Source organism: Taudactylus pleione, unplaced genomic scaffold (assembly GCF_031769625.1).
Source record: "Taudactylus pleione unplaced genomic scaffold, aTauple2 ptg000353l, whole genome shotgun sequence".
NCBI lineage: Eukaryota > Metazoa > Chordata > Amphibia > Anura > Myobatrachidae > Taudactylus > Taudactylus pleione.
In genome coordinates this window covers 1,192,013-1,216,833 of record NW_028284754.1, presented here as the reverse complement: position 1 = coordinate 1,216,833, position 24,821 = coordinate 1,192,013, and the positions used below count along the sequence as shown (strand labels likewise).

The following is a 24,821-nucleotide window of genomic DNA, read 5'->3' as shown; positions in this document are numbered from 1 at the left end:
AAACTACCAAACATTTTCTCCTCTATAGAACTCACAATACATACATTTCTTCCAGGGATCCTATCTGCAGAAATTGATGATATATACTTGATGTTTTTTGCAATTAATATTAGTCTTCTATCTGTAACCTTAATTCTTTGGCTTTTGCCATGTCGATTATTTGTTTATTTATTGATTTTGGGGCTTCTACCGTGTATATGTTTATAATTATTTTATAATTACTTCTGTTCTTTATTTTTATATATTATATTTTTTTTTCTACTCAAACATATACCCAAAGGAACCATGCATTTCTCTGTAATTAAAATCTTCAATCATTAAATGTTCACTAACTTTTGCCAAAATGGCTATAATCCAATCAACTTTCTGACTGTCCTTAATACACACTCATACTGATGTATGAACGTTTTGTTAAGTACCATGGTAAATAGAACAACTTGCTAACCAATTAGGAAGGAGTTATGTTACAACTACCAACCTGCTGAATGGGCTTGTTAATGTCCATTAACATTGGTATTGCTAATATTACTATGTAACGTTATATGCATACCCGTGATGGATAACAGTATGAAACAAGCTATCTATGAACTTATTAACCTAGGATATATAGCTATTGGCTATGATACCTGTCTATCACAGGATCATCATAAATAGGCCATGCATATATGTGCCACCCATAACAATGATTGGGTGGAGGATTCAGTAGCCTGGACATTACGTTCCATTGGCTCTGAACCCTGTCTAACACAGTGTGATCAGATGACAAATGTCCCACCCGCAGTGGTGTTTAATCATTAGAATAAACATTTGGGATGCCGTTCACATATCCCACCCACAGCTGTGATTGACTCCTAGATTTGGCAGCTGGGAAGCTTGTTTTGTTTTACAAATTGCATCCACCACACTGATTGGTTGGAAGGTCCGGCTGCTGGGACACCACAATCCATTGGCTCTGAGTCCTGTCTGTCACAAAGGTGACCAGACGTCATATGTCCCGCCCACTGTGTTGATTGGCTATCGGACCTGGCGGTAGCTGGGACGCTTGTTTTGCATATCGCATCCACCACTTGGATTGCTTGGAAGCTCCGGCTGCAGGGACGCTGTGAACCATTGGCTCTAAGTCCTGTCTGTCACAAAGGTGATCAGACGTCATATGTCACTCCCACTGTGGTGATTGGCTCTCGGACCCAGTGGCTGTTATGCCGTGAGTCCGTACTTCCTGATTTAAGCACATGCATTTCTCAATACACGAGACCATGACCAAGCTTAAGGGGTGAAACGCGTGTTGGTTTATAGGGACATTGGTTGTGCGTACACCAGATCCCTACTATTCGAACAGCTATTCTTCATATAGACCTCTAAATACAGGTACCTTACTATTTTCTTACTGTGCCTCCTTAGAGATAGTAGGGTTTAACCCTACCAAGAGAATCATTCCCCCATATCTCAATATGGGAGATACAACTTTTCCCTCCCAGTACTTCCATCTGGGTTTCTTATAGTGAGTATTCACTACCTAGGGCAAATGCTCAGTCAGAACCACAGTGGACTGGAACAGAGGAGTTTCCACTTCCTCTCTGATTACATATAAAATTATCCTTAGGGTTAATACCTGTGGTAGGTGTATTACCAATGGATGGTTAAAACAATATAATTTATATGATGTTGTACGGAATATATGATAAGAAAATTACCTTATTTTCTTATTCCAAATACTTATTTGGTTAAATATATTGTCACCCAGTTTTTAAGTTGCACTATGCTCTATATACACAGTTGTTTTATTACTGATCATTACATCTCCACTATCTAAACTCACTATCTGTACTCTCATCAGCCCCATATCTTGGAACTGACAGCAGATGCAGGAAAATCTTTTTATCATACACTTTGGGATAAGGGACTCTCATAAACTATTCTCTGCCGACGGGCAAATAACTGACAGTAGATCCCTATCCCAAGTAAAGGTGTATGCTTTTCAGAGCTGACTATACATAATCAGTATCAATTCAATATCATAAATCTGAAATTAATGTGCCTGGTTTCTATCTATATTAGCGATCCATAGGCAACTATTATTTGAAAAATTGATGCTGGACAATATATGCAGTGTAATACTTGTAACTAAAAGCAGGTTCTCAGTTTGTGATGATTTCACCTGTTTTAAATTTCCTTTTCTGAGTTGATAGTTTCAAATATTACAAGAGCTATTTTGACTTCTTTGTATGCAAATGTACAATGAACTTTGTTATGGGGTTTGTCTGATGTCATGCAATTGATGCAGCTATTATGACATATTCATCTGTCCCAAATACCTTTGATTTAATAGGTGAAAAATTACAAGAGTTACTCTTTTTCACCTTTTGGATGTGATACAGATCTGTATATGAGTAAGTGTTGGATCATAATACCATGATCTTTATTTAATAACTTTTTATGTGTATGTCTAAATATCTTTATATTTTAGGATATTTTTCTTCTTAATAATGAGATGTATTAAAAGTTAAGTTTTATAACAACAACATTACATATTGAAATTAGAGTGCCCCCAAAAAAGAGTCTTCTTTTCCTCTCTCTGTTGTCGATTTGTATAGAAAGACAGAAGGACAAATTTTTGCTTTTATATAGTAGATTAATATTCATAAAAACTTGATACACAAAATAATTTATGAAAGCAAATGTGTTTTTATTTATAATACAAGGGGCAGAATTACCAAAAGACATTCTCAAATACAGTCTTCCTGCCAAGACACTGCCCCCTCTGCATTGAAGTAGGCCAGCTAGTCCTCCTTGACCTGTTTTGCACACACAGTATAGAGGCCACCATGGGAAACCATGTTATAGACACATATGTCCACATATCACTCTCGTCTATGCCGTTAGTAGGATCTGCTAGTGATGTAGATAGTGGCCATAGGTAAGTGGATTTCCACTAAAGCAAATTATGAAGGGCACAGCAGGCCAAAACCACCCACTCAATTTTGTCTACATGTAAATTAATTGGTGTATTGAATATGCAAAACCTACTACACATGATGCCAGAGACATTCTCCATAGTGCGCCTTGCCTTTGATAGTCGATAATTGAAAATCCGCCTTTCTTTAGTCAATCTCCTTTGAGCAAAGGGCTTCATTAAGTGTTCATGCAAAGCAAATGCCTCATCTGCTACAAACACAAAACTGAGTTTTTTTTGCATTGGGAGGTAAATGTAGGCTTTTGGACATGATCCTTTCATAAAATACAGTGTACTTGATAAACCCACCATCTGATGCATGGCCATTTTTCCCCATCCAAATATAAATATTCATTGTTCGCATTAACAGTGGCCATCAACACTATACTAAAAATACATTTATAATTGTTCTACATACAGCAGTACAAGTGTTGGCAGGTGGTGTTATGCAGATAAGTTCCCACATATTGCCTCAATGCAATTTGGGAAATTTCAACTTGACTCGAAGTCATGTGCAATTAATTGCCAATCCTCAATTGTCAAAGGAAACTAAAAACAAAAATACAAAATTAAAATATAGCTCTAAACATATATCTATCCAACATCATATAGCATAAGGGCAGAAATCGAAAAATACTTTGGGGGCATAAAGTGGAGACGAGCAGCATTTAGCATTAGGACAGCAAACTAATAACACTTCAGGGGCATTCACTGTAGTCCAGCAGCAGTTATCATAAGGGCAGATAACTAATAACACTTGGGGGGCATACAGTGGAGTCCAGCAGCATTTAGTATAAGGGCAGAAAGAGAATAACCCTTGGGGGGCATACAGTGGAGTCCAGCAGCATTTAGTATAAGGGCAGTAAGCGAATAACATTTGGGTGACTTACAATGGAGTCCAGCAGCATTTAGTATAAGGGCAGAAAATGAATAACACTTGGGGGGCATACAGTGGAGTTTTTAAGGATTTAGCATAGGGGCAGCAAATGAATAACACTTGGGGGGAATTCTCTGCAGTCCAGCAGCATTTAGCATAAGGACAGCAAAAGAATAATAGTTCAGGGGTATACAGTGGAGTCCAGAAGCATTTAGTAGAAGGGCAGTAAGAGAATAACACTTCGGGGGCATACAATGGAGTCCAGCAGCATTTAGCTTAAGGACAGAAAATGAATAACACTTGGGGGCATACAGCTTTGTCGAGCAGCATTTATCATAAGAGCAGCAAACAAATAACACTTGGGGGCACACAGTTGAGTCCAGCAGCATATAACATTGAGAGACATTAAAAATTGTTCTTACCTTGAATTACTGCACCTTGAGGATGGTGAATATCTCTTTGAAGGTCTCTTGTACAATGAGACCCAAAGCTTGTGTTGAGATCACTGTGCCAAACTTTAGGTCAGCCACGGATCTGCCAGTCACCAGGAATCGCAGAGTAGTGATCAGCCTCTCCTCAGCAGGTATGGCCCTCCGCAGCTTGGTATCCTGTGATGTATGGCATCACTAGGCCAAGAAATTCCTGGAACGTGGCATCATCCATCCACAGGAAGCTCTGGTAGTCTTCTGGATTATTCTCCCAAATTTCCATTAGCAGTGGTATGTGTGAGAGAGAATTCCTCTGCAGCAGCAACTCCTTCATCCAGCATGAGCAAACCTTTCTCCGCTTCACAGACCTCTTACTGGGGGAGATGAACTAAGCTCTAAAACGTGGTAAACTGGAGAGTGATAAACCACCAGCCAATCAGCTCCCAACTGTCATTTTTCAAACACAGCCTGTAACATGACAGTTGGGAGCTGAGTGGCTGGTCGTTTATCACTCTCCAGTTAATCAGAGTACATCTCCCACTATATCTGTTAACAGCACAACTCCAGCATATGCTGTCAGCATACGATAGCGAAAGGGATGCATAATGAGGCAAAGTAGACACAGGGCCTGATTCAGCACAGATCACACGGCTGCGATCGCACATACCCAGCCGATGCAAAAATATGCTAATAACTGCAATCGCACAGCAACCGCAGCACTATACCTAGACGCCCACCACTTTATAAAGCCACCCACTTCCCTTGACATGAATCTGCAAATCATGAAAACATTGGTAAATGTCGATTAACATCAGAACCATATGCACAATTGTAGTTGACCTGACCCTGCCGTACAAGCTGCTAAACTTCCTGTCACCATCTAGACCTCTGCCAGCATATAAAATTGCAGGGGCTTAATTATATATGGCCCTGTAAAGGCGTTCAACACAAACACGCCAACTTTCCACCGACAACCCCACCCTCTCCACCCCCAAATGGTCACTTCATATCAATCACTATGCGCTTGGACTGCATGCTCATTGTGATTGATTTCCGATGCATAGGTATATGCAGAATGCAAACATCGGCTGGCTGCGTGCAAACACAGCCATGCGATCCAACCTGAATAAGACCCACAGTTTGTTTAAAGGCAAGCCAAAAACAAACCAGAGGAAATTAGCAATGCAACATTATTCAGCAGGTATAAAGAACCAATGTTCTCTCAATTTAAATAAATTATAGTTTGAAGGGTAATTAGGTGAGTGCAGAGTATGTATGATTTTTCTTTTTAAATGATGTTGTCACATACATGAGGTAAATTCAGTGAATTAAAGCCTATTATTTTTATACATATTATTATACTGCCTACAAGGGCCAGCCCAGTCACCCATCTTCTCCACTAAGTCACTCAATCTTTTGGCTAAAAACCACTGTTTGGATACATTATCTGCACGTCCATGCTATGCACACAAGGACATACAATGCATATGTCTGGCATCAGTTGGATATACCTGCAATCTATTCATATGTTGCCTTGCTCACAACAAAACGAATGACGAGTCTACAAAACTAGTACATTAATATCAGGGGGGACGTTAACAAACCTATTACATTTTACATGAACCAAAGATTAAACATATTCACATTCACATAAAGGTGCTTTGTGAGGTGTTTTCAGTAACTTTTTGAAATGTACTGTGAGCCTGATTCAGAGGTGCACACTATTTGCGTGCACTATCTCTGAATCGGGGCATCCCTATTTTTTTTATTCCGGCCTCCAGGCCACTTGAACAGCTGTGGGTGACCACCCACAGCTTGTGCAAGTGGCCTAGAGATGGTCGTGATTATTGCGACCATCTGCATTGCGAGGAGACCCTTATGGTAGGGTCTCTGCACTCGCAATGCCAAGTGGACTTCCGGCTCTAATAGAGCCGGAAGTCCACTACTGACATCACGAGTGATGTCAGTAGGGCCGCCCACAAACGGCAGGTGTTCTTTCGGGAATGCCTCCGTTTGCTCAGCCACCCCCCCTACCCACCTACAAAATGGGGCAAGCTGTCGATCAACATCGACAGCTGCCCCGTATTGCTGCAAGCTCCAGAGCGAGTGAAGATCTCACTCGCTACGGGGCTCGCACACGCGCATTGAGCATGCCGAGCATGCGCACTGGGCCACCATCGACCCGCGAGCGGGTCTGAATCAGGCCCTGTGTCCCTATCTCTCCCCTGGCTTTGTAAGTATAGTCACCATTTTACATTTCAGTATATAACAAAGGTGTAATTTCATTCCTGAAAGCATTAGTTTATTGCATTGTTTCGCTATTTTTTTTGTTTGCCTGTTAATGTATATTTGTTATAAAAATACAAAAGCAGCCGTAGTATCTGAGGGTTTAGAAGTGAATGTCACTCAGAGCAGTTCTAAATATAATTGCAACATTTATTGACAAAATGAACACATGAAAAAACAATATTAAAAATAGCAGCTATTATAACGTATTGCAACAATGTGAATTCAAATGAGCAAGCAATGGTACTTCAATAATCAATTTATCCTGGAGTCCAGACCCCTAAACAAGTGATGGCTATAATAGTGTTCCTCAGTTAGAAAAGAGTTTCCATATGGGGTATATTGAAGATGGTCCACGCACTAGTGCAATAGAATTCCAAATAAACATATATTGTGTGAATGTTCCACAGCACTGGGTAATACCTGCACAGGTGTTGGTACCGTCCCATGTTATGCTGAGTGGAAATCCAGCAATAGCGGTACAGCAAACCACGTCCACAGATGGCTGGCTCCGGTGTTCAACCCAAGCTGTGCGGAACTCAAGTGGTGATGGGAAGCCGCTCTGGAGGGTCCGTGTGACCGATGTATTCTAGAGGGTTTCAGGTGGAAGTTAATTCTGCAGGTGGATGGGAGACATGAATGTGAGGCTTTTGGTAAAGCCGCTCACAGGCTGTGACACCTGGAAAAGCTGTCTCCGTTTCAGTCTGCCAAACAAAGTGCAAGTGCTTCCATTCAGTGCTCACAGTATTTAGAACTGCTCTGAATGACATTCACTTCTAAACCCTCAGATACTACGGCTGCTTTTGTTTTTTATATCCTATTGTGTTGTGGTGAGAGTGACTCTCTCACTCAGCTGTGTTATATCTGGAAGGGTTACTTTAACTCCTCAGCACCTGGGCCTAATTTCGTTTTTAAATGTATATTTGTTATATGGGGAAGAATTAAAGTTGAAATTGAAGAGGACATATTAAAAAAAACATATGATATCTGTTTCGTTTTAACTTTGGGACTTCCATATTGTATATAATATTATAAGAACTACTCAGGAATTATTCCATATGTGAATCACAGTAAATTCCATCCCCATGCCACATATTTCTTATATTTACATGTATGTTTAGGCATACAGTAGAACGCATGTTATATGGTGCATACACACGGTCAGATTTTTCCTTCAGATATGAACGAAAATGATTTAAAAATCGTTCAGTCGTTCATATCTGAAGGAAAATCGTTCATATCTGACATGCCTGAACGATGGACGATCAACGATGCGCGTTCCCGATGGTCAGATAACGATATTTGACATCTGATGTGTTTGCAGCCAGACTTGGACGATTCCATTCATTTTAATGCAGTCAAAAATCATTCAATCGTTCAAATCGTTCAAATCGTTCAAAACTTTGGTAAAATCGTTCAAATCGTTTAATCGTTCAATCGTTCATCTGACAAATCTGACAAGTCTGACAAATCTGACCGTGTGTATGCTCCAATAGACTTAGAACTCAAGTCTGATGAATCATGAAAAAGAAAAATCACACATAAGTATACATATTCTAGCATGTTTATGTAGTAAGTGCTATCTTTGGATGGAGATTAGAAAGCTTGTCATCCTGTATGTCTTACTGAACAGAGCTTTGCTAAATATCTCAATTTTAATTGGTATAGTAGCTATAGCCTGTTATGTTATATTCCAGAGTAAAGTACTCACCTGTGCAATATGCTACATAGCAATCTTGTATTCCACTCAGTTCATATACATAATATCCAGCAGGACAAGCTTTAATCTGAATAGTTGCTGACCAGTGACAACAATCGTCATTAAAGTTGGAACAAGCAGTGCGACTTATTATACCATCGCTAACCATCGGATGGGATCCACTCAGCCACATTGGGGCAGTAGTACCACAACTCTGTTTTGGCACACAGTATTCTGGCATGTTAATGCCTCCTTTGCCAATAAAGCGATGCCATCCACTCAAACCTTTGTCACAATGAAGACTATAGCTGCCTACATTAGATGTACTTCTCCAGATGTCATTGAGAACAATGTGACTTGAGCATGGATCAGAACATTCGATGCCATCTCCTATGAACCCATCATTACAGACACATTCAGCTGAACCTGTAGAATCATCACAGTTAGCATTTGGGTCACATCCTGCAGTTGCACAGGGACTTGCAGCTAGAGAAGAAAAGTGCAAAAAATAAAAAGGAAAATATTATTCCAATGCAAACCACCTTTACATACTGTATAATACATAACATGCAGTTTTCACTGATTATTCCAACTTTACTATTTCTTAACAAACAAAATAAAACAAAAAACAACAACAACAGTACAATGCACTGTTTTGAGATGAATAGATCAGATCTCTTACAAACCAAAACTAATTAGAAAGAAAAACAATATCAAGAGAGAGATCTGGCATTCATTTGTAAATATACTTCACACCCATTGGTGTAACTATGGCAGGGTGAGTGGGGCTTGTGCCCTGGGAACCGTGGCAGACCCAGCAGAGGGGGGCACCGCTGGCCAGGACATTGTACCCGCACCGCCCCCCCGCCACCATTGCACTGGTCTGGACTGTGTGAGGGCTACTGAACGAACAGGCAAGTGTGCCTGCAGGGGACTGTAGGGGGAGTTGCAGCAGAAGTGCGCAGCCCATCCCAGGCAGTCTTGCCATTCAGAGCTGCCGATGGAGGCTAGGATGATTGTGCTTCCCCAATGCTGTCTCTGCTCCAGATCAGCCACTGCAGCCAGGTAAGTAAGTATTTTTTTTTTGCTGGTAGGGAGGAGTGGGGGTCGGACTGCTGTGGAGGGGGGGTGACTTTCAATTGATGTCAGCCATGCTTTTACTTAGCTGGCTGCATTTGTGTGAAAGATGTGTGTGTGTCTATGTCAGTGTGTGTGAATGTGTGTTATTGTGCATGTGTCACTGTGTATATGTATCTATGTCAGTGTGTGTCAGTTTATGTGTGTCAGTGTGTGTGTCTGTGTGTATGTGTATCTGTGTCACTGTGTCTGTGTATGTGTGTCACTGTGTGTGTGTATCTGTGTCAGTGTGCGTGTATGTGTATCTGTGTCAGTGTGTGTATGTGTATCTGTGTCAGTGTGTGTTAGTGTGCATGTGTATTTGTCTCAGTGTGTGTATGTGTCAATGTGCATGTGTCAGTGTGTGTGTGTCACTGGGTGTGTGTATTTATGTCAGTGTATGTGTGTCAGTGTATCTGTGTCAGTATGTGTGTCTGTGTCATTGTCTGTGTATCTGTGTCAGAGTGCGTGTGTCACTGTGTGTGTATCTGTGTCAGTGTGTGTATGTGTCAGTGTGTGTGTGTCACTGTGTGTGCATCTGTGTACTGTATCTGTGTGTGTATCTGTCAGTTTGTGTGCATGTGTGTCAGTGCGTGTGTGTCACTGTGTGTGTATCTGTGTCAGTGTGTGTGTCGGTGTATCTGTGTCAGTGTGTCTGTCAGTGTGTGTGTATCTGTGTCAGTGTGCATGTGTCAGTGTGTGTATGTGTGTCAGTGTGTGTGTGTCAGTGTGTGTGTGTCAGTGTGTGTGTGTGTCTGTGTCAGTGTGTGTATCTGTGATGGTGTGCTGAGAAATTACACGGATGGGAGGCTATGGTATGGCTGAGAGATAACACAGAGGGAGGAGTCGATGGTGTGGCTGAGAGACAACACTGTGTCTGTGTATGTGTGTCACTGTGTGTTTGTATCTGTGTCAGTGTGCGTGTATGTGTATCTGTGTCAGTGCGTGTATGTGTATCTGTGTCAGTGTGGGTATGTGTATCTGTGTCAGTGTGTGTGTCAGTGTGCATGTGTATGTGTCTCAGTGTGTGTGTATGTGTGTCAATGTGCATGTGTCAGTGTGTGTGTGTGTGTCACTGGGTGTGTGTATTTGTGTCAGTGTATGTATGTCAGTGTATCTGTGTCAGTGTGTGTCTCTGTGTCACTGTCTGTGTATCTGTGTCAGTGTGTGTGTGTGTGTCACTGTGTGTGTATCTGTGTACTGTATCTGTGTGTGTATCTGTCAGTTTGTGTGTATGTGTGTCAGTGCGCATGTGTCACTGTGTGTGTATCTGTGTCAGTGTGTGTGTGTCATTGTATCTGTGTCAGTGTGTGTCTGTCAGTGTGTGTGTCTGTGTCAGTGTGTGTATGTGTCAGTGTGTGTGTATCTGTGTCAGTATATGTGTGTCTGTGTCAGTGTGTGTATGTCAGTGTGTGTGTATCTATGTCAGTGTGTGTGTATCTGTGATGGTGTGCTGAGAGATGACACTGATGGGAGGCGATGGTGGGGCTGAGAAATAACACAGAGGGAGGAGGCGATGGTGTGGCTGAGAGACGACACAGAGGGAGGAGGCGATGATGTGGCTGAGAGATGACACAGAGGTAAGAGGCAATAGTGTGACTGAGAGATGATGCAGTGAGGGAGGGATGGAGGTGATGAAGTGCTAAGAGATGATGCAGGGGGGAGGCAATGGTGTGCTAAGAGACGTCGCAGGGGGGCAGGTGGTGGTGTGCTAATAGATGATGCAGGGGGGAAGCAAATGTGTGCTAAGAGATGATGCAGGGGGCAGGAAATGGTGTGCTAAGAGACGACGCAGGGGGGCAGGTGGTGGTGTGCTAATAGATGATGCAGGGGGGAAGCAAATGTGTGCTAAGAGATGATGCAGGGGGCAGGAAATGGTGTGCTAAGAGACGACGCTGGGGGGCAGGTGGTGGTGTGGCTGAGAGACGATACAGGGGGGAGGTGATGGTGTGCTGATAGATGATGCAGGGCTGAGGCAATAGTGTGGCTGAGAGATGACACAGGGGGGAGGTGATGGTGTACTGAGAGACAATGCAGGGGGATATTGTGTGGCTGGGAGATGCAGGGGGAAGGAAGATACAAAGGGGAAGGAGTCTTTTTGAATCGCTGTTGTATGATGATGACCCTGTTGTTATTCTTACACAAACAGGCATCTTCTGGATGATGTGGCCTACAGTACGTGAAAAGTGAATACCGACTGAAGACGCCATCATCCCAGGGAGGATATATCTCTTCAGAGGTACCACATTGTAAGAAACCACTGTATAGGTAAGTTGCATATGGAATGGAAAGGAATGTTCCCAGAGTGACGAGAAAAGGCTGGCGTGTCATGTCGGCACACACCATTTTCAGTGACCACGCTCATTCGGTATGTGACCACGCCCCTTTGGTATGTGACCATGCCCACTTTTTTGCCGCGCACCTGCAGTGCACAACATATTTTTTCATTTGTGTGTATGTGTGTATTCTAAGAGAGCTTTTGCCCAATAAACCACTCATTATCTATACAAAGAATAAATCCTTAAAGAATATATTTAAATACATTTTTAAAGACAACTAAGATTCCTACCATCAGTCTGATAAATCTCCAAGATAAACAATGGATACCATCTAGACCACCAGGCTTTTACAGATGTGGCAAGAATAGATGCACAATATGAACTCATATTCCTAGATGAACCAATACTATAGATATGAGTTTTAGAAAGTAACCATTTACTATCAATAGTTTCACGAATTGTGATTCCATCTATGTCATCTACTTATTAACATGAGAATGCGGTCTAAAATATGTATTTTTAAAAAGAAATTCTTGGAGCACTGTCATAATATTATTAACACATTTCCTAACAACAGTGTTTCTAGGGCACTTTACTGAAGTTCACAAAGGTGACATCAGTAATCTATCTATCGTTGGTATAGAACAGTTCCCGAACACTCCACGTGGAGGAGATAGACATAAAATCCTGTGCCACCAGGAAGTCTACTGGATGTTCAAATTGAATACTCTACATCAAAATGGCCTCAACGAATCTGTGGAACTTAGTATAATTTGATGCAATTTACTTCAGATGTCTTGGGTAGATAGGGTCCCTATCACCATAACAATACCCAGAGTATTAACTTCAGGGTTATTATTTATTTTGGTAATTGGCAATTCATTAATCCATATTCTATATATTATTATTTAAAAATTACATATAATAGTCTTCTATTCTAACAATCTATGTATGCTTATGAGGGCCCTGGGTGAAAATGTGGTTTTGCACTCTCTCTCCCCCTCTGTTTTAAGAAGATTCCTTCAGTGCTTAATAAACCTCTATGTGTTTTGATACATTTTATCGTATAATGTATGTTTGATCTAATATTTATTGCTAACTAAACTGATTGTTATTAGTTCAACCCATACAAACCTCTAATTTCTACTCCTCAGATATATTACCTGTAATTTGGCAAGATAATTATTTTAATGATTTTAGTGTCTTTGAATATCGCAGAGTCACGTGATCTTTGTTTACACCACGTGATTCCACAAACGTAGCAACTATGGAACCTGTTCAACAACAGATCTGCATTCATTAGAGTCTGCCACCTGTCTGTGGAACTGTATATGAGTCACGGACACATGACCGGCTCTAACCAATTGGATGGTACCTACACGTCACGGGTCACATGACCGGGTAGCGCTCACATGATTGCGACTGGGGTATAATGAATACATTTATTTACTTTACTTTAATTATTAACAATACTCATTTTTATTTTTAAATGTTATGTTGAATCAAGATATGATTGCATACCCTTACTCTAGAATGTATTTAATAATTTACTGCATGGCTTTGTTAATTATTTATAGACACCTGATAATGATTCACTCATTAGAGCATTATAAGTATTGGAGACCCCTATGGAAGTCCAAACATTTGCTCCTCATGAAGGTGTGGGTCAATTCCACATGGAAACGCATTGAGCCCTACTGCATTGGATCCCTCACTCACTAAATATGTATAAGAAGAGGACATCACTGGATTTATGCCATACAGATCCAGACCAGCTAATTGAGTGGAGATACCACTGGACTGTTTCTATTGCTACAGGACACAAACCTTGTGGGGATGCCTTACTAACACTGCCAGAACTGGTAATATTGCTCCTTTTTCTACCTGGATAAAAAACTGGGAGATAAACTTTTAATTGGCTTTTGGATCCAGTGGCTCTTAATAGTGAAGTGCAGGTTATCCTAAAGCTGGGTACACACGTAAAGATTTTCTGTCCAACCATCCAACTAGTTGATTGGTTGGAATGAAAATCTGGTAATGTATGGGAGTAAATGATGATCAGCAATTTGCTCCTGAATGCCAGAAAACAGATGAAAATGGTCGTCAGACAAGTTTGTTAAATGTTTGATCTAAACAATTTGTTCAATCAGTTTTGGTCCATTTTCCGGCATTTGGGAGGAAATTGCTGATTGTCATTTGCATTCATACCTGACCAGATTCTAAGGGTCAGATTCCATAAAGAATGGGAAAAAACACTATATATATGTTCAATTAATCTAATGGAGCTAATCATTAAATACAGATAACACAAGACCAGTATTCTAGAAAAAGAAATGGAAGATATAAAGAAAGAATTGGAACCTTTTCAAACTAACAAAGAATATCAAGAAAATGATTCAATTATCAATGAGAGGATTGTAAATTTAGAAAAAGTTATTGTAGAGAACAAGAAAAATAAATTTAAAAGGGATCTATATGATTATTAGAATAATATGGTTAGAAATTACAAATGTTCTAATCTCAAATTACAGAATAACAAAGTGAGATCAGACCATAGAAAAACTATATCTGAATTAGGCACAGGAATGCGTCAATTTAATGATAGAATGCACACGAATCCCCATTAGATCACCGAGAGTAAATGGAGGGCCCCTAAATCTAGTTTTCCATCATCTAAAGGAGAACAATATGAACACATAGGCACCTATGGGGATTCGGGTGCTAAACCCAAGACAAACCATCAAGTCAGTAGAAAAGTGACTCAATCTCCATATAAGGATTTTCAGGAAGAACCACCATGTCCCAATCATTGGGAATCAAAATATCATCTTACAAGGAACTCAGGGATATCAAAAAGGCATTGAGAAAAATTTTTAGAGGTTGCAGAGGAGGTACACATACTAAAGAAAAATATAAGAAGGACTTATTTATTTATTACTAGTTATTTATATAGCGCACACATATTCCGCAGCGCTTTATATAGCAAATGTGGCCACTCACAATACTCCCTGCCCAGTGGAGCTTAATATTCCTTACCACATGCACACAAACTAGGGTTCATTTATTTTATTTTTTTGGTGGGAGCCAATTAACCTACTAGTATATTTTTGGAATGTGGTAGGAAACCAGTATACCTGGAGGAAACCCACGCAAGCAGAGGGAGAATATAAAAACTCCGCACAGTTAGGGCCATGGTGGTAATTGAACCCACAACCTCAGTGCTGTGTGGCAGTAATGCAGTTGACAAATTTCCCAACAACAGTGTTTCTAGGCACTTTACTGAAGTTCACAAAGGTGACATCAGTAATCTATCCATCGTTGGTATAGAACAGATCACGAACACTCCACGTGGAGGAGATAGATAGAAAATCTTGTGCCACCAGGAAGTCTACTGGATATTCAAATTGAATACTCTACACCCAGATGGCCTCAATGAATCTGTGGAACTTAACAGTATAATTTGATGCAATTTACTTTGGATTTGTTGAGTAGATTGGGTACTGTTATGGTGATGGGGACTCTGAGTATTAACATCAGGGTTATTGTTTTTTTGGTAATTTGCCAATTCATTTATCCATAGTCTATATATTATTTAACAATGACATAATAAACTTAAATTCTAATAATCTATGTATGCTTATGAGATCCCTGGGTGAAAATGTGGTGTTGCACTTTCTCCCCCTCTTTTTAAGAAGATTCCTTCACTGCTTAATAAACCTCTATGTATTTTGATGTATTTTATCGGATAATGTACTGTATATTTGATCTAATATTTTATTGCTAACTAAACTGATTGTTATTAGTTCAACACACACAAACCTCTCATTTCTACTCCTCAAATAATGATTTTAGTGTCTTTGAATATTGCATAGTCACGTGATGCTTGTTTACACCACGTGATTCCACAAACGTAGTAACTTTGGAACCTCAGATCAAAAACAGATCTGCATTCATTAGAGTCTGCCGCCTGTCTGTGGAACTGCATATGAGTCACAGACACATGACCGGCTCTAACCAATTGGAGGGTACCTACACGTCATGAGTCATGTGACCGGGTAGTGCTCACATGATCATGACTGGGGAATAATGAATACAAGTACTTACTTTACTTTAAGTATTAACAATACTCATTTATATTTTTAAATGTTATGTTGAATCAAGATATGATTGCCTACTCATACTCTTGGATTTATTTAATCATTTGCAACATGGCTTGGTTAATTATTTATAGACACCTGATAATGATTCACTCATTAGAGCATTATAAATATCGGAGAACCCTATGAAGCTCCAAACATTTGCTCCTCATGAAGGTGTGGGTCACTTCCACATGGAAACGCGTTGAGTCCTACTGTATTGGATCCCTCACTCAATAAATATAAATATATATAAGAAGAGGACATCACTGGCTTTATCCAATACAGATCTGGACCAGCTGACTGAGTGTAGATACCATTGGACTGTTTCTATTGCTACAGGACACCTGCTGGATAATAAACCGGGACATAAACTTTTAATTGGCTTTTGAAAAAAAGTGACTTTCAATAGTGCAGTGTGGGTTATTAAATTATTTATGCAATTTCTGCTCTTATATTTGCATATGGGTAGTTGTGGAGCGCTGGTTTAGATAACCACACAATTTATAATAACAGTCAATTTATTATACTATTATTACATATATCAAGCAGTAAAATATAAACATAAAATATATAAAAAAATTATACAGTCCATTGCTATAATCAGTTCAAGCTCTATATTTGATTGTTTCCCAGATTCCTTTCTAAAAGGGATAACTCAAAAGGGTGACCAAATGGTATCATGTAGGGTGGGTGAGTAATCTTCCATTAACTCAGTGCCCATTCTTAATAAATCTACACATGAGCATGGAGGTCCCCTAATGACAGGCAAAAATCTTTTTTTGATATATAGACTTCAAAATAATGAACTTATCCACTCATTATGCCTTAAATTGGGACATAAATGTGCAATGTGGAATGGATAGTTAGTATCCATTCCACTGATGAAAGTATCACACAAAATTGCTCTCATCCGCTCGTCAGCAGGAGTACTCACTGATGGACTCACTGATGTACACACTGATGGAAGTATCACACTGATGGAAGTATCACACAGAATTGTGTACTCACTGATGGAAGTATCACACAGAATTGCTCTCGTCCGCTCATCAGCGGGAGTGCAAACAAATTCTGGATCTGCTGTGCAGTCCGGTAATGCCGTTGATGGACACAGTCTGTGGGGATGCAAATGAGTTCAGGATCTACTGTGCAGTCTGCTGAAGCTGCTAAAGGACACAGTCTGCGAGGGTGCAGACAAGTTCTAGATCCACTGTGCAGTCCAATATAGCCGCTGATGGACACAGTGAGTAGGAGGATGGTGAGGGGGCCACTGCTCTCTTAAGTGGTCTGACACTGAGCAATATATGCAGTGTTAAGTTACCTCCATCCTGGCTGAATTGAAGTGCAAATACAGGTGAATCTGTGAGATTAGTCTGGGGGGCTTGAAGTGCAAATACAGGTGAATCTGTGAGATTCTCCGTCCTTGATGCGTTACTCCGGGAATGGCAACCCCGGTATCCTCAGAAGGTGTAAGTCTCACTGAGATGGTTGCAGCTATTCAAATAGCTGTAATTGCTTACTGATTAGTGATTAGTGTAGATTTCCATCAGATGATTTAACAGGTTTCAGTGAGGTTAACTAGCACTTCTATAGACTATTGTGTATAGAGCTGATAACTTCCAAAAAATTCCATATATACACAAACTACGAATAAAGAGACTTTGTGTTACTCAGTACACTCAAATGACTATGATAATAAGATAAAAGAATAGAATGGGACTTTAAGAGTTCTCATACAGTACTCCTCTATTTTGTTATTTGTAAGAATATCAATATTATTTAAGACGATATGCCAAATTCATTTTTTACTCAATTCATTTATGGAGGAGTAAATTAAACAAGACACATTAAATGATATGTTGTATGAGAAAAACTAAATATACTAAAAAGAACGGAATATATAGATAAGAAAAAAAAATATAAATAAGGTTTGTTGATATTAAACAATTTTTTTCTCTGGATCTAAGAGATATTCCAAATTATCTCTAAAAAAACTCATTTGGGACAATATGTATGTTTTTTTTTACCTTTTAAATTTATCTTATAGGATTTTTTTCCCCCATTTCCTTTCTACATCCTCAGATGTCTAGATGTAGAGTACACCTCAGTTTCATCTTAGAGGTGCACCAGGAATTATTTTGCATCAGAAATGTTAGCTTTTATGTAGAAAATACCAAAGATAACAAACACATTATGCAGACCTGAGAGTGCATAAACATACAGTACCAGTCAAAAGTTTGGACACACCTTCTCATTCAATGGTTTTTGTTTAATTAAATTATTTTCAACATAGTAGATTAATACTGAAGACATCAAAACTATGAAAGAACACATATGGAATTATGTTGTAAATACAAAAGTGTTAAACAATTCAAAATATGTTTTATATTTTAGATTCCTCAAAATAGCCTCCTTTTGCTTGTGTGACATCTTTGCACACTCTTGACATTCTCTCAATCAGCTTCATGAGGTAGTCTCCTGGAGTGGTTTTGAATTAACAGTTGTGACTTGTCAAGAGACAATCTGTGGAATTACTTGCCTTCTTAATGTGTTTGAGACCATCAGTTGTGTTGTGCAGAGGTAGGGTTAGTACACAGTGGACACCACTATTTGACTACTGTTGTAATCCATATTATGGCAGCAACCACTCAACTCAGTAAAGAGAAATGACAGTCCATCATTACTTTAAGACATGAAGGTCAGTCGATACGGAAAATTTCAAGAACTTTGAATGTATCCTCAATTGCAGTTGCAAAAAACATCAAACGCTATGATGAAACTGGCTCTCATGAGTACAGCCCCAGGAAAGGAAGACCAAGAGTTATCTTTGCTGCAGAGGATAAGTTCATTAGCGTAAGCATCCTCAGAAACTGCTACTTAACAGCACCTCAGATTAGAGACAACAAAAAGTCTTCACAGAGTTCAAGTAGCAGACAAATCTCAACATCAACTGTTATGGGGAGACTGCGTGAATCAGGCCTTCATGGTCGTAATGCTGCGAAGAAGCCACTACTGAGGATGAACAACAAGAAGAAGAGAATTGTTTGGGCCAAGAAACATAAGGAAGGGGCATTAGACCCGTGGAAATCTGTACTTTGGTCTGATGAGTCCAAATTTGAGATTTTTGGTTCCAACTAGCGTGTCTTTGTGAGACGCAGAGAAGGTGAGCGGATGGTTTCTGCATGTGTGGTTCCCACTGTGAAGCATGGAGGAGGAGGTGTGATGATGTGGGGGTGCTTTGCTGTTGACACTGTTGGTGATTTATTCAAAATTCAAGGCTCACTTAACCAGCATGGCTACTACAGTATTCTGCAGCGCCATGCCATCCCATCTGGATTGCACTTACTGGGACCATCATTTGTTCTTCAACAAGACAATGATCCCAAACACACCTCCAGGCTATGTAAGGGCTACTTGACCAAGAAAGAAAGTGATGGAGTACTGCGTCAGTTGACCTGGCCTTCACAAGCACCTGACCTAAACCCAATTGATCTGGTTTGGGATGAGTTGGACCGCAGAGTGAGGGAAAAGCAGCCAACAAGTGCTCAGCACCTCTGGGAACACCTTCAAGACTGTTGGAAAACAATTCCAGGAGACTACCTCATGAAGCTGATTGAGGAATGCCAAGAGTGTGCAAAGCTGTCATCCAAGCAAAAGGGGGCTACTTTGAGGAATCTAAAATATAAAACATATTTTGATTTGTTTAACACTTTTTTGTTTACATTATAATTCCATATATGTTCTTTCATAGTTTTGATGTCTTCAGTATTAATCTACTATGTTGAAAATAATTTAAATAAACAAAAACCATTGAATGAGAAGGTGTGTCCAAACTTTTGACTGGTACTGTATATGCATTGTATGTAAAGAAAACTTTGTGTCTTACATTAGTGCATATCTAGTATTATGCAAAGATATAATTGAAGAATACAGAATGATGGTTTATTTTTAGTTAACAATGGCATAATTTGTAATATTCAGATTCGGAAGGCCAGTGTATAGTACTGTCAAAAATAGATATACCCTATAATACACAGTAGAACCTCATTAAAACATATTATTCTACTTCCGTTCATATAGAACAAGAGATGTCACACACCCAATAATATAACAAAACCACCTAAAGGGAGGGGGAACACCCTGTAGATAGGTGTACTAATAGGACAATGGTTTCTAGATATATATGGTCTGCACACATAAATACATGATAAATCTATACATACTCAATGTTGGATTACTAGTACTACGGAAAGATTGTTCCTGAGTAGTAGGTGCATTTTCCGATAGTGTAGTGGGAACGCTACTCCTGTCTAAAATACACTAACCACCTCATGCCCTCCATATAAATAGAGGTCACACAGAACTAGGTTCCATATTATATTATTCTATATATTATCTTATCAGAATCAGAAAAAAAGGGAAAAGGACACAGGAGATAGCGGTTTTTCTAATTGTGGTTTTATCACTTTGTGTAACAATTGACATCAAGAAGTTAAAAATATTCTAGAAAAGTACTGGCATATTATAAAAATGGATCCAATTCTGTCAACCCATATACCAAATAGAACAGAGATACTTTTTAAAAGGGCTAGAAATGTAAAATAATTTTTATCTCCTAGTCTATTGCCAAGTATAGAGGATTCTAATAAGAATCATTTTTTTAATCCAATAGACTGGTTTTATACATGTGGAAACTGTAAAGTTTGTCCACACAGTTTAAAAGGAATAAATACCTTTAAAAGTATTCATGAAAAATAATTTAAAATTAAGGGGTTGATCAATTGTTATACCACTTTTGTGGTTTACTTGTTGATTTGTGGATGTGTAAAATGTACGTTGGGAAGACAAAGAGGTTATTAAAAATTTGAATTTTAGAACATTTGCGCAATATTAGAAATAAGATTGAGAATCACAGTGTACCTAGACACTTCAGACATTGCCTAGACAGTAATCCACCAAATTTGAGATTTCTGGGCATTAAACATGTTAAAGTGGGTAAAAAAGGAGGAGACAGAGAAAACATGCTGGCTAAGAGGGAGACTTTTTAGATTATTACATTAAATACTGTGTGCCCCAATGGACTTAATGAGGGGTTTGAAAATACTCCATTTTTAAAAAGCTAATATTTCTTCTATTTAAAGATTCAAAGAGTTAAAATCCCTTTTGTCCAAGGTGAAGAGGTATGTTTTTTTGTTACTATATGATTTGGCAAAGTTGTAAATTGTATCAATGTATTATGATTTTTATTGTACCAATTTTATTGAACCCATTTTTATTGGACCCATTTTTATTGGACCAATTTATGTTGCTATGTTTTAGATAGACTTATTACGTGAGAAGAAATCCCTGAAATAGATGATTCTATGTTCTTTTTTATACCCAGTGCATTATGCATATCATCTAATCTTCTAAAAGCGTCCCACATAATATGTCTTTTTTAATTTTAATTTTATTACTATTCCTAATATAATATTCATATTATATTGTATGGATTATACAATGGAAACATTGTATCAGTATATTTGTAGCTTTATGCGTTTATATGCATTTTTTATACGCGGGCATGGTTTTTATATGTGTTTACATACAGTATATAAATGAAGAATTCCATTAATTAATTTAATGTAATGAGATAATGTTGTGCTGCATATTTTTTATTGGTTCATGAGTTTTATTTAACTGCCCTCAACAGATCACCAGCCAGCCTCCTGACAAAGTCCTAGTGACGAAATGCACAGGGGCATGGACTGGTAATCTATCTTTTTGTGGTTAGTGCTCTGGTGAAGAGTTCCTGGACACGTTGAGGACACCGGTCGGGAGCACCATTCCATTACTCTGCTGTCAAACTCTGTGGTGGTTAACTGCTTGTTGTGGTACGCACGCTCTGCTTGTTTTTACTTGCTAATAAATTTTATCTTGTTGATGCATGATGTATTCTTCTGTTTTGTTTTTAGATACTTCCTATCTGGATTTGGGTAATTATGGGGAAGACGCCGGGCTACAATACTATGGTGGCCAGTGCTGTGATACATGTATGGGACATTCTGTTGCTATATATTGGCTAAACAGACTTTCACCTGTTGTGCAAATGAAATTCAGAAAGGTGTCTTTGGGTAAATCATCAAAATCTGCGCACTGACTTTATATTTATATATATATATATATATTTATATATATATAATAAGTTATCGTATATGGCCTTAGCAAGTGAAGTATTGTGCAATATATATATACCTCCACATGCTCAAATGGGCTCTTCCAATAACCCTAAGGTCTGAATAGTCCCCTGTGTGCATACAATGAAGTGCAATGTGCTATAAATATTATAAATGTCATAAATACTACAAATGTCCCTTATACACATTGAATAAATAAAAGCGAAAACATATAAGTTGATATAGGCGCAGGAGAATCGATAATAATTTTTAAAAATGTTCTAAAAACACTCTAAAAGACTATGCTCTACTCCAAAATATGCAATAAATCATAAGGTGCTTATCTTAATAGTTAATTTAGGCATGAGACAGCTTCCCTACACTTACATATACCTTTATTAAGGTGCATGCCCAATGCTCCATTATATTTGGATCAGCGGACACCCTTTATTTACAGGAAGAAAGCAATATTTTTATATATTTTTTTGCTTGTCATTAGCTAACTTCTTGTTTATCTATATTTAATCTGAGTTGGTGCTGGTACCCTATACATCACTATACAGTATGTATGTATATACATAGTTACATACACATGTATATATGTATATATATATATATATATATGAACAAGGAACATCCGGCACTCTATAGTAGAAACTATAACTGGCTCCGGTGCCATGTCCAAATCGGTATTTATAATAACAGGTACAACAAACGGCACTCAAGGAGACTAAACAAATGCTGAGACTGAATGCAGTATGTTAATCAATGTTTCAGAGTAACCTCCTTTATCAAGACTGAATAAAAGAGCAATACAAACATGACATATATAACTTACCACCAGCGTGACATGTAGTGGTTCATCCCGCCCTCTGGACGAGTCCCGATGATGTCACCCATATCCCAGAGAGACGAACGGGAACTCATCAGGGCAGAGTGATCCACAACAGACATAGTGAAGCACCATCACCATGACAACCACAAACAAATCATCCAGAATGAAGTCATTAGGGCTAAATAATGCATACAAAAAATCAAAAGACCGCTGTATAGCGGTGTCCAATGGCATCAGCATCATATAAGAAGACCTGGTCGAACTACTAGCCATTAAACCAATATCTAGTGCACCATGATATATATAATAAAGTATCACAAGTCACCATATATGTGTGACTCATAGCAGGCAAGGATAAGTAATATGAAAGAAAATCACTATCCCCACTATCACCACCTTGGCACATAAGAAAGATAATAACATACATCATATAATACATCAAGAATAAATCAAGAATCCGAATCGTTGTTCACATGTCTCCTAAAAAATAGAGACAGTTCCTGAAAGTCAAGGGTGCATCGTTCAATGCATTCACAAAGCATATATTTCCAAAAAACATGAGTGACAGAATTTCATTAAGACCCTTAGGATATACAGTTTGAAGTTTGTATATCCATTGGGCTTCTTTTTGCAATAGAGACCGATCACGATTACCACCCCTAAGATCCGGTGGTACATGGTCGATCATTTTATATCTAATCGTAGAAAGATTAAGTTGGATTTCTTTGAAATGTCGAGGCACAGGTTGATCAATATTTTTTCCATCCAGTGCTGCTCTAATGCTGGACCTGTGTAACACCATGCCGTTCATCTCTCTGGGATATGGGTGACGTCATCGGGACTCGTCCGGAGGGCGGGATGAACCACTACATGTCACGCTGGTGGTAAGTTATATTTGTCATGTTTGTATTGCTTTTTTGTTCAGTCTTGATAAAGGAGGTTACTCCGAAACGTTGATTAACATACTGCATTCAGTCTCAGCATTTGTTTAGTCTCCTTGAGTGCCGGTCGTTATACCTGTTATTATATATATATATATATATATATATATATGTGTGTATATAAAAAAATGTGGGCAAATATTGAACACTCGCAAATAAGATGAATAGAGGGTGCTCGGTTGTAATAAATGAATACATGAACTGTACCAAAATGATGATGCCAGAGAAAACCAGCACTCCAAAAATATAAAGCCAAAAAATTTATTTATGAACAATGCATGTTATCACAATGTCGACTCCACTTCAGTGATTCAATGTTTCAGTCACAAATCAAAAAGTGCAATGTGCCAAGTATAGTAGCAAGAAAAAGGGATACTTGCAAACTGCCACAGTCTGGAGTCAATACAGCAGGACAATACAGCAGGACATTGTGTCAATACAGCCCAATGGCCATTTCGGTGCTAACCCGCCACCCACCACTAACACTATCAACCCACCACCCACTGCCTAGGGGTGGCGGGAATAGCTCCGGGCTATAAGCCTAGGCCAGGGGTACCCTGTAGAGGGGGACCCCTTTACTGGGCGGTCCCCAACTCCCCAGGAATCCCTGGCCTGGGCTGACTAGCGGTCAGGGCTGATGCTGTGGCTGGGGGCCCGGTGAAAGGGCACCTCTGGCTGTGGCATCAGTTCCCTGCTAGAATGGGTCCGGAGCTGGTTTTAAATATGGGGGAACCTCATGCAAATATTTTTCTCCCTATATTTAAAACCAGGTCTCTCCCTGCTGCCTGGTGCTGGTTCGTAAATTACAGTGTAACCCTATACATTTTTCCCTGTAATTTAAAGAACCAGGACTGGCTGGCAATTCTGGGGCTGGATAGTATTATGGGGGGGACCACATGTCATTTTTAAAAAAAATATTAACACTATTGTAACACACTAGCCATTCATAAACATACACAAATCACACTGAATGGAATTTTATATTATTGAGGTTAATAATACTGTAGGAACAAAAACAGACACATTTTATGTGATTTTAGCTGTTTTTATGATATTTTAAGAAAAAATCAAGACCCAAACCAAAACCGAAAAACAAAACACGAAGGTAAGGTTTTG

The 24,821-nt window shown here is 39.1% G+C and overlaps 1 protein-coding gene across 1 annotated transcript in view; it reads right to left on the bottom strand.

Moving 5' to 3' along the window:
- LOC148508605 (uncharacterized) overlaps positions 1–24,821 on the bottom strand; it is a 653,608-nt gene that overhangs the window by 225,027 nt on the left and 403,760 nt on the right. The window contains exon 18 of the mRNA XM_088444305.1: positions 8,256–8,729. Within this exon, the coding sequence (XP_088300431.1) occupies positions 8,256–8,729 (474 nt within the window). The remainder of the gene's footprint in view (positions 1–8,255; positions 8,730–24,821) is intronic.